This window comes from Panthera leo, chromosome B1 (genome assembly GCF_018350215.1).
Source record: "Panthera leo isolate Ple1 chromosome B1, P.leo_Ple1_pat1.1, whole genome shotgun sequence".
NCBI classification, from domain to species: Eukaryota; Metazoa; Chordata; class Mammalia; order Carnivora; family Felidae; genus Panthera; species Panthera leo.
The window spans coordinates 143,474,215-143,490,957 of NC_056682.1; the positions used below are offsets into that span (position 1 = coordinate 143,474,215).

General features: G+C 36.9%; 2 protein-coding genes across 2 annotated transcripts in view; one reads left to right on the top strand and one right to left on the bottom strand.

The window, feature by feature from the left end:
- The window catches only part of ART3 (ADP-ribosyltransferase 3 (inactive)), a 141,124-nt gene that overhangs the window by 112,892 nt on the left and 11,489 nt on the right, over positions 1 to 16,743 (bottom strand). The gene's annotated exons all lie outside the window — the stretch shown is intronic.
- On the top strand, positions 5,889 to 7,618 carry CXCL10 (C-X-C motif chemokine ligand 10). Its single transcript, XM_042936166.1, has 4 exons — positions 5,889 to 5,991; positions 6,493 to 6,619; positions 6,838 to 6,927; positions 7,379 to 7,618. Exons 1-4 carry the CDS (start codon positions 5,931 to 5,933, stop codon positions 7,395 to 7,397), a joined length of 297 nt encoding a protein of 98 aa, XP_042792100.1. The 5' UTR covers positions 5,889 to 5,930; the 3' UTR covers positions 7,398 to 7,618.

Consider the following 16,743-nt stretch of genomic DNA (forward strand, 5'->3'; position numbering starts at 1 on the left):
TCCCTAACCTAAAGGGAAGACAGATCAGGTTTGCAGCAGACCTATCCACAGAAACTTGGCAGGCCAGAAAGGAGTGGCAGGATATATTCAGTGTGCTGAATCAGAAAAATATGCAGCCAAGAATTCTTTATCCAGCAATGCTGTCATTCAAAATAGAAGGAGAGAGAAAAAGTTTCCCAGACAAAAATTAAAGGAGTTTGTGACCACTAAACCAGCCCTGCAATAAATTTTAAGGGGGACTGAGAGGAGAAAATATGGGGGGGGGGGAATATATATATATACATATATATATATATGTGTGTGTGTGTGTGTGTATATATATGTATATGTATATATATATATACACACACATACATATATATACATATATATATACATATACATATATATATACACACACACACACACACATATATATACACCTCAAAAGCAACAAAGATTAGAAAGGACCAGAGAACACCGCCAGAAACTCCAACTTTACAAGCATCATTATGGCAATAAATTCATATCTTTCAGTACTCACTCTAAATGTCAATGGGCTCAATGCTCCAATCAAAAGATATAAGGTAACAGAATGGGTAAGAAAACAAGATCCATCTATATGCTGTTTACAAGAGAACCACTTTAGACCTAAAGACACCTTCAGACTGAAAGTAAGGGAATGGAGAACCAACCATCTATCATGCTAATGGTCAACAAAAGAAAATCAGAGTAGCCATACTTATATCAGACAATCTAGACTTTAAAATAAAGACTGTATCAAGAGATGCAGAAGGGCATTATATCATAATCAAAGGGTCTATCCACCAAGAAGACCTAACAATTGTAAACATTTATGTGCCAAATGTGACAGCACCCAAATACATAAATCAATTAATCACAAACATAAAGAAACTCATCGATAGTAATACCATAATAGTAGAAGACTTCAACACCCCACTCACAGCAATGGACAGATCATCTAATCAAAAAATCAACAAGGAAACAATAGCTTTGAATGACACACTGGACCAGATGGACTTAACAGATATATTCAGAACATTTCATCCTAAAGCAGAATATACATTCTTCTCCAGTGAACATGGAACGTTCTCCAGAACACACCATATACTGGGACACAAATCAGCCCTAAGTAAATACAAAAAGATCAAGCTCATACTGTGCATATTTTCAGACCACAACACTATGAAACTCAAAATCAACCACAAGAAAAAATTTGGAAAGGTAACAAATACTTGGAGACTGAAGAACATCTTACTAAAGAAAGAATGGGCTAACCAAGAAGTTAAAGAGGAAATTAAAAAGTATATGGAAGTCAAAGAAAATGATAACACCACAACCCAAAACCTCTGGGACACAGCAAAGGCGGTCATAAGAGGAAAGTATACAGCAATCCAGGCCTTCCTAAAGAAGGAAGAAAGATCTCAGATACACAACCTAACCTTACACCTTATGGAGCTGGAAAAAGACCAGCAAATAAAACCCAAAACCAGCAGAAGACAGGAAATAATAAAAACTAGGGCAGAAATTAATGCTATTGAAACAACAACAACAACAACAACAACAACAAAAAAAAAAACAGTAGAACAGATCAATGAAACCAGAAGCTGGTTCTTTGAAAGAATTAACAAAATTGATAAACCACTAGCCAGTTTGATCAAAAATAAAAAGGAAAGGACCCAAATAAATAAAATCATGAATGAAAGAGCACAAGCAACACAGCAGAAATGAAAACAATAAGAGAATATTATGAGCAATTATATGCCCAAAAAATGGGCAATCTGGAAGAAATGGACAAATTCCTAGAAACATATACACTACCAAAACTGAAACAGGAAGAAATAGAAAATTTGAACACACCCATAACCAGTAAGGAAATCGAATTAGTAATCAAAAATCTGCCAAAAAAACAAGAGTCCAGGGACACATGGCTTTCCGGGGAATTCTACCAAACATTTAAGGAAGAGTTAACACCTATTCTCTTGAAGCTGTTCCAAAATATAGAAATGGAAGGAAAACTTCCAAACTCTTTCTATGAAGCCAGCATTACCTTGATTCCAAAACCAGACAGAGACCCCACTAAAAAGGAGAACTACAGACCAATTTCCCTGATTAACATGGATGTAAAAATCCTCAGTAAGATATTAGCCAACTGGCTCCAACAATACATTAAAAAAATTATTCACCACAACCAAGTGGGATTTATACCTGGGATGCAGGGCTGGTTCAATATCCACAAAACAATTAATGTGATTCATCACATCACTGAAAGAAAGGACAAGAACCATATGATCCTCTCAATAGATGCAGAGAAAGCATTTGACAAAATACAGCATCCTTTCTTGATAAAAACCCTCAAGAAAGCGGGAATAGAAGGAGCATACCTTGAGATCATAAAAGCCATATATAAACAACCCAATGCTAATATCAGCCTCAATGGAGAAAAACTGAGAGCTTTCCCCCTAAGGTCAGGAACAAGACAGGGATGTCCACTCTCACCACTGTTATTCAACATGGTATTGGAAGTCTTAGCCTCTGCAATCAGACAACACAAAGAAAGAAAAGGCATCCAAATTGGCCAAGAGGAGGTCAAACTTTCACTCTTCGCAGATGACATGATACTCTATATGGAAAACCCAAAAGATTCCACCAAAAAAATGCTAGAATTGATTCATGAATTCAGCAAAGTTTCAGGATATAAAATCAACACACAGAAACTGGTTGCATTCCTATACACCAACAATGAAGCAACAGAAAGAGAAATCAAGGAATCGATTCCATTTAGAGTTGCACAAAAAACCATAAAATACCTAGGAATAAATCTAACCAAAGAGGTGAAAAATCTATACACTGAAAACTATAGAAACCTTAGGAAAGAAACTGAAGAAAACACAAAAAAATGGAAAAAGATTCCATGCTCCTGCATAAGAAGAACAAATATTGTTAAAATGTCAATACTACCCAAAGCAATCTACATATTCAATGCAATCCCTATCAAAATAACACCAGCATTCTTCACAGAGCTAGAACAATTAATCCTAAAATTTGTATGGAACCAGAAAAGACCCTGAATAGCCAAAGCAATCTTGAAAAAGAAAACCAAAGCAGGAGGCATCACAATCCTGGACTTCAAGCTATACTACAATGCTGCAATCATCAACACAGTATGGTGCTGGCACAAGAACAGACACTCAGATCAATGGAACAGCATAGAGAGTCCAGAAATGGACCCACAAACCTATGGCCAACTAATCTTTGACAAAGCAGGAAAGAAGATCCAATGGAATAAAGACAGTCTCTTCAGCAAGTGGTACTGGGAAAACTGGACAGCGACATGCAGAAGAATGAACCTGGACCACTTTCTTACACCATACACAAAAATAACTCAAAATGGATGAAAGACCTAAATGTAAGACAGGAAGCCATCAAAATCCTCAAGGAGAAAGCAAGCAAAAACCTCTTTGATCTTGGCTGCATCAACTTCCTACTCAACACGTTTCCGGAGGCAAGGGAAACAAAAGCAAAAATGAACTACTGGGACCTCATCAAAATAAAAAGCTTCTGCACAGTGAAGGAAACAATCAGCAAAACTAAAAGGCAACCGACAGAATGGGAGAAGATACTTGCAAATGACACATCAGATAAAGGGTTAGTATCCAAAATCTATAAAGAACTTATCAAACTCAACACCCAAAAAACAAACAATCCAGTGAAGAAATGGACAAAAGACATGAATAGACACTTCTCCAAAGAAGACATCCAGATGGCCAGCTGACACATGAAAAAATGCTCAAATCACTCATCATCAGGGAAATACAAATCAGAACCACAATGAGATACCACCTTACACCTGTCATAATGGCTAACATTAACAACTCAGGCAACAACAGATGTTGGCGAGGACTGGGAGAAAGAGGATCTCTTTTGCACTGTTAGTGGGAATGCAAGCTGGTGCAGCCGCTCTGGAAAACAGTATGGAGGTTCCTCAAAAAACTAAAAATAGAACTACACTCTGACTCAGCAATTGCACTACTAGGCATTTATCAATGGGATACAGGTGTGCTGGTTTGAAGGGACACATGCACCCCCATGTTTATAGCAGCACTATCAACAATAGCCAAAGTATGGAAAGAACCCAAATGTCCATCAATGGATGAATGGATAAAGAAGATGTGGTATATATATATATACAATGGAGTATTACTCAGCAATCAAAAAGAATGAAATCTTGCCATTTGCAACTAGGTGGATGGAACTGGAGGGTATTATGATAAGTGAAATTAGTCAGAGAAAGAAAAAATCATATGACTTCACTCATATGAGGACTTTAAGAGACAAAACAGATGAACATAAGGGAAGGGAAACAAAAATATAAAAACAGGGAGGGAGACAAAACAGAAGAGACTCATAAATATGGAGAACAAACTGAGGGTTTACTGGAGGGGTTGTGGGAGGGGGGATGAGCTAAATGGGTAAGAGGCACTAAGGAATCTACTCCTGAAATCATTGCTGCACTATATGCTAACTAATTTGGATGTACATTTTAAGAAATAAAAAATAAAATTAAAAAAATAAAAAAATAAAAAATATTTAAAAAATTTTTTAAATTAAAAAAAATTTTTTCTTACCCTCTGAAAGTAATTACAGAAATGTAAGATAAATGCTGAGAAAAAGCATTATAGGTAGACTAAATAGATGACAACCTTTGTGTGACCTAACACAATTATCTCATCCCTAAGGTTCTTTTTCCATATACAAAATGAAAATAACTTCCCTATTTTTTTTTTACAAGTTATTGTAAAAATAGGGGCGCCTGGGTAGCTCAGTCAGTTAAGTGTCTGACTTCGGCTCAGGTCATGATCTTGCAGTTTGTGGGTTCGAGCCCCATGTTGGGCAATGTGCTGACTGCCCAGAGCCTGGAGCCTGCCTCAGATTCTGTGTCACTCTCTCTCTCTGCTCCTCCCCCACTCTCTGTCTGTCTCTCAAAGATAAATGAACATAAAAAAAAAAAAATTTTAGAAACAAGTTATTGTAGAAATTTAAAAAATGACATCTCTGAAACTCATGAAGTGAATATATCCATATTCATGCCTTACTGCTGCAAATTAAGATAGATTCAAGGGGTGCCTGGGTGGCTCAGTCGGTTAAGCGGCCGACTTCGGCTCAGGTCACGATCTCGCGGTCCGTGAGTTCGAGCCCCGCGTCAGGCTCTGGGCTGATGGCTCGGAGCCTGGAGCCTGTTTCCGATTCTGTGTCTCCCTCTCTCTCTGCCCCTCACCCGTTCATGCTCTGTCTCTCTCTGTCCCCCAAAAAAAAAATAAATTAAAAAGTTTCATTAGGGGCGCCTGGGTGGCTCAGTTGGTTAAGCGGCTAACTTCGGCTCAGGTCATGATCTCGCGGTCTGTGAGTTCGAGCCCCGCATCGGGCTCTGTGCTGACAGCTCAGAGCCTGGAGCCTGTTTCCTATTCTGTGTCTCCCTCTCTCTGACCCTCCCCCGTTCATGCTCTGTCTCTCTCTGTCTCAAAAATAAATAAACATTAAAGAAAAAAATTAAAAAAAAATAAAAAGTTTCATTAAATTTTTTTTCATTAAAAATAACCACATATGCAATGAAGTTCTGTTTTTCAAGAAATAGTTCATGTTTTAGAAAGTGAAACCTAACTCACTCTTAGTGAAAAATGGGGGTGGAGGGAAATTCCATAACTCCGAGCCACAATAAATACTAATAATACCTTTGATTCTGCAACATGGGACTTCCCCAAGAAACAGGCATCAGGTTTTGCTTAGTCAACTAGAACGTTATCCAATCAGAGTTAGAGAGGGAAAGTGCCTTTACAAATAAATACTGCATCCCAGCCCCACGTTTTCTGAGACACTCAACTGCTTAGACATTCTGAGCCTACCACAGAGGAACCTCCAGTCACAGCACCATGAACCAACGAGCTGTTCTTATTTTCTGTCTTATCTTTCTGACTCTGAGTGGAACTCAAGGTAAGGAACATGAAAAGATATTTAATTTCTAAGGTCAGAAATAGGACTGCGTAGAAGTTCTATAATTACAGGAATAGCATATTTGCAAAAGTTTTACAGCCTGCCTATAAATGAAGACTAAATGAGCAGAGATTCTCTCTGGTCACAGGTCAGAAAGGCAAATGGAATAAAAGGATGGGGGAACAGAAGAGTAAGAGGATAGAGAAAATGTAAGGGAATGAGGACAGAGAGAATGAGACAGATACTTCTTAAGTAACTCAATTAACCATAGGAACTGGGCTCAGGGGTATAAGTTTACAATTCACAAGTTGCAATTCCATTCTTTCAGATAATCAACTAATCAATCATTCAGAGCTGTATTATAATAGGATCATTCCCTCTCAGATTACCTCAAATAACATGGGGATATAGGTTCTGCTAAGTAGTAGCCAATCCACACTAAACGACTAAAACGAAAACTGCACTAACCTCCCCTACTGTACTTGTCTTTTTTCCCCACAGGAATACCTCTCTCTAGAACACCACGCTGTACCTGTATCAAGATTAGTGAACTATCTGTAAATCTAAGGTCCTTAGAAAAACTTGAAGTGATTCCTGCAAGTCACTTTTGTCCACGTGTTGAAATCATGTGAGTAAATGCCTTCTGAAAGTCACTTCTCTAGTTGTAATCATATATTAAATATGTATGATCACAAAATCAATAAATGCTTTGTATGATTCTAAGACTTCTACATAGCAAAGGGAAACATCTAGAGTGAAACATAAACATCTGGCTTAAAAACTGTATATTACACCTGTTTTATTGGCCCAACATCATTCTAAATATTTTCCCTCTTACTTCTACAGTGCTACAATGAAAAAGAATGGGGAGAAAACATGCCTGAATCCAGAGTCTAAGACCATCAAGAATTTAGTGAAAGCAATTAGCAAGGAAAGGTAGGTTTGCTGTCATTTGCAGAATTGCTCTTTAAGAAATGTCAATTTGGGGAAGTCAGAAATATTTGCAGTGAGCTTTCCTGTGGGATCCCTTGGCTTAAAAGTGTGTTTACCACCATGCCTGCCACTACCTGTATTTATTTTTATACTGAGATTGCCATCGTCTGTGGTATCAAAAGTTAGCTACCTAACTAGAAGTGTCAATAGGTCATTTTAACCTTGAGGCAGAGCTAGAACTATCCAAGCAAAGCTACCAAATTTTCCCCAAGCCTCTCCTGTCCCTAAAAAAGCAGCTCTTGCAATCCACAATGACTATGTAGCATCAGGAAAGCTCACCACTTTGCCTGGGGACTTGCGAGTTACCTATGAACTCAGAATGTTCTAAGCAGAACCCAGGCTGAAGCCAGAGTTGAGCATATCACACTTTTACATCCCCTTTCTCTTCCTACAGGTCTAAAAGATCTCCTTGAACACAGAAGCATAATCACTGTACTGACAAAGATGGACCAGAAAGAGACTACCTCTGCCATCATTTCCCTACATACTTGTCAAGCCCTAATTGTCCCTGGATTGCAGTTCTCCTAAAAGGTGACCAACCACTGTCACCAAATAAGCTGCTACTACTCCTTGAGGGAGGTGGATGGTTCATCACCCTGAGCTGTTTAGTACGAACTCTGCTCTGGCACTGTAAGCTAAAGGTGCTACATTTTTAGTGAATGTACCAGGTCCTAGCCCTGCTACTAACACTTTCCTCACCTTTCATATCTTCTAAAGGTTATTAAAGATATTCCCACCTCTGGGTTTATCCAAGTTCTCAGAACTTAAGAAAAACAAATAGCCATAATACAATTTCTTTTTTTAAGAAAGATCTTTACTCCATGGGATTCTACTGCTATCCTCCCAAGGGGCCCATATTCTTCCAGTGGTTATATATACACAATTCCAAATACATAAAAGAACCTAAAAATGTCTGAAAATGTATGTGAAAATACTATTATTTAATGAAAACTGCACAAAGTTGAGTTCTCAGACGTACATATGTCTTATATTGTTTTCAGTGTGTATGGAATAACTTGTGTAATGAAGTACTACACATGAATGAATAAAAAATTTTAAGTCTAGATATATACTATGCATGTTATGTAAGGCATACCCTGGATGTTTTTCAAAATAAAAATGCTGTACTCCTTTAGCAGTAATTTTTTTGAGAGAGTATGTGTGCAAGTGAGTGAGGGGCAGAGAAAGTGAGAGAATCCCAAGAGGGGCAGAGGGAGGGGGTGCAGGGGAGGGAGGGAGGTGAGGAAGAGGGGCACAAGCTCATGAACCATGAGATCATGACCTGAACCAAAGTCAGATGCTTAACGACTGAGCCACCCAGACACCCTCCCTCGGCAACATTAAGAAAGATTATACAATTGTTAACAAATCAAAAAGGTATTAAAATAATAACTAATATATATTTCATAAAAGAATCTCACAGAAGACAAATGACTTTGAGAATTACCATATTCCTTCCAACTGCAGTCTGCTGAAAGACCCATCATACAAGATTCCTTCAGGACTGATGTGGCATAACAGACTTTGCCTGAGCTTCAGACCCTTATAGGGAGAGATCTATGTGATATCTCCACCTGAATATCCTACAGAAATATCAAACTCTAAAATATCTCAAATTTTCTTCTTCCCCAGATCTAGTTCTCTGCCTTTTTTAAATGTCCTAGTTTAACAGCAATATCATCCACTCAGTTCCCCGAACCAGAAACCTGGAAGTAATTCTACATTCCTCTCTCACCTCCCACATCCAATTAATCACTAAGGAGGTATTTACAATGCATTTAGTCAGCAAATTAATTGTATCTAGAATATATAAAAAGAAAAATAGGAAAAGATAGATAACTAAGCGAAAAATGGGAAATAGAAATGAATAGGAATGTCACAGGAAAAAAAAATGCACAAGTCCTCAACATATAAAATTGTTCTGCATCATTAGTAATCAGGGACATCCACATTCAAATCATTTTGGGATACCATTTGACACCACAAGACTGGCAAAATTCTTTAAGTTGGATGAATACCAAGAGACAGGAAGAGTAGAGCAATGAGGAATGCCCCTCTACTGCTGGTGAGAGAGGAAAGAGCTACCGTAACTGGTTCGAAAACCAGGTTGGGGGGCGCCTGGGTGGCTCAGTTGGTTAAGGGTCCAGCTTCTGCTCAGGTCACGATCTCACGGTTTGTGAGTTCAAGCCCCGCGTTGGGCTCTGTGCTGACAGCCCAGAGCCTGGATTCTGCTTCGGATTCTGTGTCTCCCTCTCTCTCTGCCCTTCCCTCTGTTCACACTCTCTCTCAAAACTGAATAAACGTTAAAAAAAAAAAAAAAGAAAGAAAACCAGGTTGGTATTATCTTGTAAAATTTAACGTGTGCACTCTATGTCCTAGCAATTCTGCTACTATGCATACACCACGGATAAATTCTTGTATATTACATATATTAAAGAACGTTACAGCAGCATTGTTTATAATAGCAAACTCTGGACACAATCCAAATGTCCATAAATAGAATGGATAAGTAAATAAGGGTATACTAATTCAATGAAGTATTACACAACAGTAGAAATACACAAAATGGAACTATATACATCAACATGGGTGATCTCAAAAACAGTCTTGCACAAAAGAAGCATGTCACAGAATAGTACATACAGCATAGTTCTATTTACTATGAAATTCTAAAACAGGCAAACTTAACACTGGATTTAGGAATGAAGACATATATGATGAACACACACACACAAAAGGAATGGTTTCCATAAAATTCGGGATGGTAACTACTTCAGAAAGTGAGAAAAGAATGCAATCAGGGAGGGGCACATAAGAGGCTTCTGAATTACAGTAAAGTTCTATTTTTTACCTAGGTAGTGAGTACGTGAAAATTTGTTCTTTAATCTGTACCTACACATTTTTTTTTAATTCATAAAGACCACAAACACATGGAGATTAAACAACATGCTACTCAATAATGAATGGGTCAACCAAGAAATCAAAGAAGAAATAAAAAAATACACAGAAACAAATGAAAATACAAACGTACAAAATCTTTGGGATGCAGCAAAAGTGGTCCAAAGAGGGAAGTGTATAGCAATACACACCTACATCAAGAATAAAAGTATCCGACAGCCTAACCTTACACCTGAAGAAACGAGGGGAAAAAAATAAAAAATACAGAGACCTGAGGGTTGCTGGAGGGGAGGAAAGGGAGACGAGCACTGTATATTATATGTAAGTGATGAATCACTGGGTTCTACTCCTGAAACCAATACTTGCTGTATGTTAACTAACTTGAATTTAAATAAATTTTTTAAAAAGTGAAGCCTAAAGCCAGTAGAAGGAATAAAGTAAAAAAGATTAGAGCAGAAATAAATGATACAGAAACTTAAAAAACAGATCAATGAAACCAGGAGCTGGTTCTTTGAAAAAATTAACCTCTAACCTCTAACCTCTATTAAAAAGAGAAAGGACCCAAATGCATCACAAATGAGAGAGAAAAAATAACGACCAACTCTACAGAAATACAATGATAAGAGATTATGAAAAACTGTATGCCAATATACTGAACAACCTATAAGAAATGGATAATTCCTAGAAATACATAAACTACCAACACTGAAACAGAAAAAAATAGAAAACTTGAACATACCAATTACCAACAAAGAAATTAAATCAGTAATTTTAAAACTCCCAACAAACAAAAGTCAAGGACCGGATGGCTTCACAAGCAAATTGTACCAAACATTTCAAGATGAATTAATACCTATTCTTCTCAAACTATTCCAAAAAATAGAAAAAAAGGAAAACTTCCAAATTCATTCTATGAAGCCAGCATTGCCCTGACGCCAAAACCAGATAAAGACCTCACCAAAAAAGAGAACTACAGACCCATATGCCTGATGAACACAGATGCAAAAATTCTAAATAAAATACTAACAAACCAAATCAAGCACAGTAAAAAAAAAAAAACAAAAAACTCAACACAATCAAGTGGGATTTATTTCCTGGTTGCAAAGATGGTTGAACATTTGCAAATCAACCACTCAACATGACACACCTCATTAAGAACAGATAAAAATTATATGATCATTTGGATCGATGCAGAAAAAGCATTTGACAAAGTACAACATCCATTCATGATAAAAACTCCCAACAAAGTAGGGTTAGAGGGAACATACCTCAACATAATAAAGGCCTTATATGAAAAACCCACAGCTAATATCATCCTCAATGGGGAAAAACCGAGAGGTCTCAGTTTTTCAGTAGGTTCCTCTACAATCAGGAACAAGACAGGGATGTCCACTCTCACCACTTTTATTCAACATCGTAATGTAAGTCTTAGCCACAGCAATCAGACAACAAAAAGAAACAAAAAGCATCCAAATTAGCAAGGAAGATGTCAAACTTCCACTATTTGCAGATGACATCATACTCTACACAGAAAACCAGAAAGACTACCAAAAAACTGCTAAAACCGATACACAAATTCAGTAAAGTTGCAGAAAAACAATCAACATACAGAAATTGGTTTCATTTCTGTGTGCCAATAATGAAGCAGCAGAAAGAGAAATGAAGGAATCCATCCCATTTACAACTATACCAAAACAATAAGATACCTAGGAACAAACCAAACCAAAGAGGTGAAAGACCTATACTCTGAAAACTGTAAAACACTGATGAAAAAAATCCAAGATGATACAAAGAAATGGAAAGACATTCCATACTCATGCATGGGAAGAAAAAATATTGTTAAAACGTCTATACTACTCAAAGCAATCTACACATTTAATACAATCCCCCTCAATATACCACCAGCGTTTTTCAGAGTTAGAAAAAACAATCCTAAAATTTACACGAAACCACAAAAGACCCCAAATAGCCAAACCAGTCTTGAAAAAGCAGAACAAAACTGGAGGCATCACAATTCCAGACTTCCAAGTTCTATTACAAAGCTGTAGTAATCAAACCAGTATAGTACTAGCACAAAAACAGACACATAAATCAATACAACAGAATGGAAAACCCAGAAATGAACCTAATTATATGGTCAATTAATCTTTGACAAAGCAAGAAAGAATATCAAATGGAAAAAAGTGTCTTCAACCAAATGGTGCTGGGAAAACTGGATAGCAACATGCTAAAGAATGAAACCACTTCCTCACACCAGACACAAAAAATAAAAAGTAATTAAAAACCTAAATGTAAGACATGAAACCATCAAAATCTTAAAGAAGAACACAGACAGTAACCTCTTTGACATCAGCCAAAGCAACTTCTTTCTAGATATGTCTCCTGAGGCAAGGGGAACAAAAGCAAAAATCAACTATTGGGACCTCATGAAACTAAAAAGCTTTTGCACAGCAAAGAAAACAATCAACAAAACTAAAAAGCAACCTACGGAATGGGAGAAGATATTTGCAAATGATATATCTGATAAAGGGTTAATTAACATCTAAAATATGTAAAAAAAAAAAAAAACTTATGCAACTTAATACACAAAAAAGCAAACAATCCAATTGAAAAATAAGCAGAAGACATGAATACATTTTTCCAAATAAGATATACAGATGACAAACAGACATGAAAAGATGCTCAACATCACTGATCATCAGGGAAATACAAATCAGGATGTCGGTGAGGATGTGGAAAAAGGGAACCCTCTTGCACGGTTGATGGGAATGCAAACTGGTGCATCCACTCTGGAAAGCAGTATGGAGATTCCTCAAAAAGTTAAAAACAGATACCCTAGGATCCAGGAATTGCAATACTAGGTATTTACCCAAAGAATACAAAAAAATTAAAAGGGATATATGCACCCCGACGTTTATAACTGCATTATCAACAATAGCCAAATTATGGAAAGCCCAAGGATCCAATGACAGATGAATGGATAAAGAAAATGTGATGTAAGTATATACACACGACTATTATTCAGCCACAAAAAATACTGAAATATAGCTATTTGCAACGACATGGACGAAGCTAGAGAATATTATTCTAAGTGAAGTAAGTCAGAGAAAGACAAACACCACATGATTTCACTCATATATGGAATTGAAGAAACAAAGGAGCACGGGGAAAAAGGCAAACCAAGAAACAGACTCTTAACTATAGAGAACAAACTGATGATTACCAGAGGGGAGGTGGGTAGAGGGATGGGTTAAATAGGTGATGGGGAGTAAGGAGTGCACTTGTGATGAGCACCACGTGTTGTATGGAAGCGCTGAATTACTATACTGTACACCTGAAACTAATATTACACTTTGTTAGCTAACTGGAATTTAAACAAAAACTTATATAGGGGTGCCTGAGTAGCTCAGTCAGTTAAGCATCTGACTCTTGATATGGGCTCCGTTTACGGGATCAAGGCCCACTTAGGCCTCTGTGCTGACAGCAAGGAACCTGCTTGGGACTATCTCTCTGCCCCTCCCTCACTCTTGCATGCACACTTGCTCTCTCTCAAAATAACTTTATAAATATATCTTTTTAAAAATGCTATGTTTTACATTAAAAGAGCATAACAAACTAGCAAAGAAATGAAAAATTCCAGGATATAACCAATTGTGAGATATCTTCATGAATATCAAACAACTTTACATAGCAAAATAGAAGAATAAAGAGAGCTATCACTGGGGATGTAAACTATAGCATGGTGACTACAGTTTATAATACTGTACTGAGTATCCGAAAGCTGCTAAGAGAATACATCTTAAAATTTCTCATCACAAGACCCCCATGTTTATAGCAGCACTATCAACAATAGCCAAAATATGGAAAGAACCCAAATGTCCATAGATGGATGAATGGATAAAGAAAATGTGGTATACACACACACACACACACAATGGAGTATTACTCAGCAATCAAAAAGAATGAAATCTTGCCATTTGCAACTACGTGGATGGAACTGGAGGGTATTATGCTAAGTGAAATTAGAGAAAGACAAAAATCATAGGACTTCACTCATATGAGGACTTTAAGAAATAAAACAGATGAACATAAGGGAAGGGAAACAAAAATAATATAAAAACAGGGAGGAGGACAAAACAAAAAAGACTTATAAATATGGAGAACAAACTGAGGGTTGCTGGAGGAGTTGTGGGAAGGGGGGGTGGGCTAAACCGTTAAGGGGCATTAAGTAATCTACTGAAATCATTGCTTCACTATATACTAATTTGGATGTAAATATTAAAAAACAAAAAATAAAGTTAAATCAAATAAAAATTAATTCTCATCAAAAGAAAAATATTCTTACTACAATGACTTATTGTGGGAAATCATTTCACAACATAAACAAACATCAAATCATGTTATACACTTGAAACCAACATAATGTTATTTGTCAACTATACGTCAATGGGAGAAACTTAGAAAAAAAAACCCTAATGTAATACCAAAAAGACAGAGAGAGAATAGGTAAAAGGAAAAAAGTGAATTCTAGCGCAAAGAATGTGATCAAAGACATAGGGGTGAGATAGCACAGTGTTTTCAACCTGGAATAATGTAAATATAAAACTAGAGATATGAATATTGTAGAAAATGATGGAGAGGGGCGCCTGGGTGGCTCAGTCGGTTGAGAGACCGACTTCGGCTCAGGTCACGATCTCATGGTTTGTGAGTTCGAGCCCCGCGTCGGGCTCTGTGCTGACAGCTCAGAGCCTGGAGCCTGCTTCTGATTCTGTGTCTCCCTCTCTCTCTGCCCCTCCCTCACTCATGCTCTGTCTCTCCCTGTCTCAGAAATAAATAAACATTAAAAAAAAAAATTTAAAAAAAAAAGAAAATGATGGAGAGACAGATAAGAATTACATTATGAGAGCCTTTATTTGCTAGGTATGCCATCACCATCAATGTATATTTATAAGCTGTATGCATGTTATAAAATATACACAAAAAATAACAGATTGTTAGACCAAACTCCCAAAATACTAAAGATCTAACACAATGAAAGTTTATTTTTTGCTCAAAGTTCCATGTAGCTTGGCAATGCCTCTATGTTGACTCAATAATACAGTCCCCCCTGTCTCAACTGCACACTGTCATGACAGAAAAGACAAAGGGAGAAGTGGCATACTGGCTCTTAAATGCTACAGCCCACATTACCTTGTCCTGAACAAGGTCTTGCCTTCCCTAATCTAAATGAGGGATAGAAACTGGAAGGGGAAGTGCACTTGTCTCTGCATAAGTAGGTAATTTCTTAGATAAGTTTTTTTTTTTTTTAATTGTAAGACAAAAACCAAGGCTCATGCAGAAATCCAGCTCAGAAAAAGTCTAAACAGATTTTAAGTCTATTTTCTGAAATAAATTAGATCAGGGGTGAAGAAGAATTCCTTTTCTGGGTAGAAAGTTCACCAATGTCCGAAGTAAATAAAATTTGAGGTACACAGAGAACAAATGAACCCATCTACTGTAGTATGGTCATGTTATAAATCCGAGGGAGAGAAATCTCCTTTTTCTAGGAAAATACATGGCCCATAATGATCTATATATTGCAACATGATCTAAGAATACTGGCCTTAAGGAAAAGGGGAAAGTGATTGTAATTGTGTCTCTTAATTTTCTTTGTCATAGTCTACTTAGTTAATTCACTGTTCATATTTAGAATTTGATAACACCATTCTTGCTTCATTCAGGGGCAGGTCAAGAACCTCACTAAAGCAGTAAGAATATGACAATGATTACTCTGGTGATTCGCACAAGTCATTAAAGTCTTCCTGCACCTGTTTTCTCATTTATATAGGTAGAAACAGAAATCCTCCAGGGGCACCTGGGTGACTCAGTTGGTGAAGCATCCAACTTTGGCTCAGGTGATGATCTCATGGCTTGTGAGTTCGACCCCCACAGCAGGCTCTGTGCTGACAGCTCAGAGCCTGGAGCCTGCTTCAGATTCAGTGTCTCCCTCTCTCTCTGCCCCTCCCCTTTTCTCTCTCTCTCTAAAACAAACATTAAAATTTTTTTAAATTAAAAAAAAAGGAATCCTCCAGAAATATTACTAAATGTCACTAAAATAAATTATTAATAGTTCAAATACTATTTACAGGTGATAGAATTATAGATGATTTTTATTTTTTACTTTTATTTTACAAGTTTTCTACAAGGAATATTTCTACCATTTCTAATCAGAGAGAAAAAAAATTAAGTGAAAACCAACTTTCAAAGACACTATATATATGCATGCTTATCTTAAAGGACTAGGATTTATGTTGTTAGTGACCTTCATGAAATGATGCATCTCTGGAAAAGATCTGAAATAAAAACAGTCTCCCAAAATGAGGTCTATGAGAGCAGAAACTACACCTAATTTGCCACTGTATGCATGTATGTATACACACATGTGTGTATACATACAGATACATACATGCATGTGTACATATACATACACACATATACATACATATACCTCAGAACTTTTGTCCAATGCTGTACTAAAATTTAATTGCTTATATTAAAAAATCATTAAACAACTACTAGATATATATTTCAGGTCACCAGACAATAATATGTCATTATTAGTTTCCCTGCTCACCCTCTTGCCTGCTACCATTTACTCTCTACACAACAGCCAATGTAGTAGTTTTAAAACATAAATGAGATTATGGATACCCCTGGTTTCATCTTTCCAAAAGCATCCCATCACACTTTAAATGATACCCAAAATGTTTCCTTATAGTCTGTAAAGCTCTACATAACTCTTCCACCTCATTCCTACCATTCTCCCCTCAATGTTTCCATTCCAGCTATACAGCCTCTTATTGCTTCTCAAGCACAGCAAAC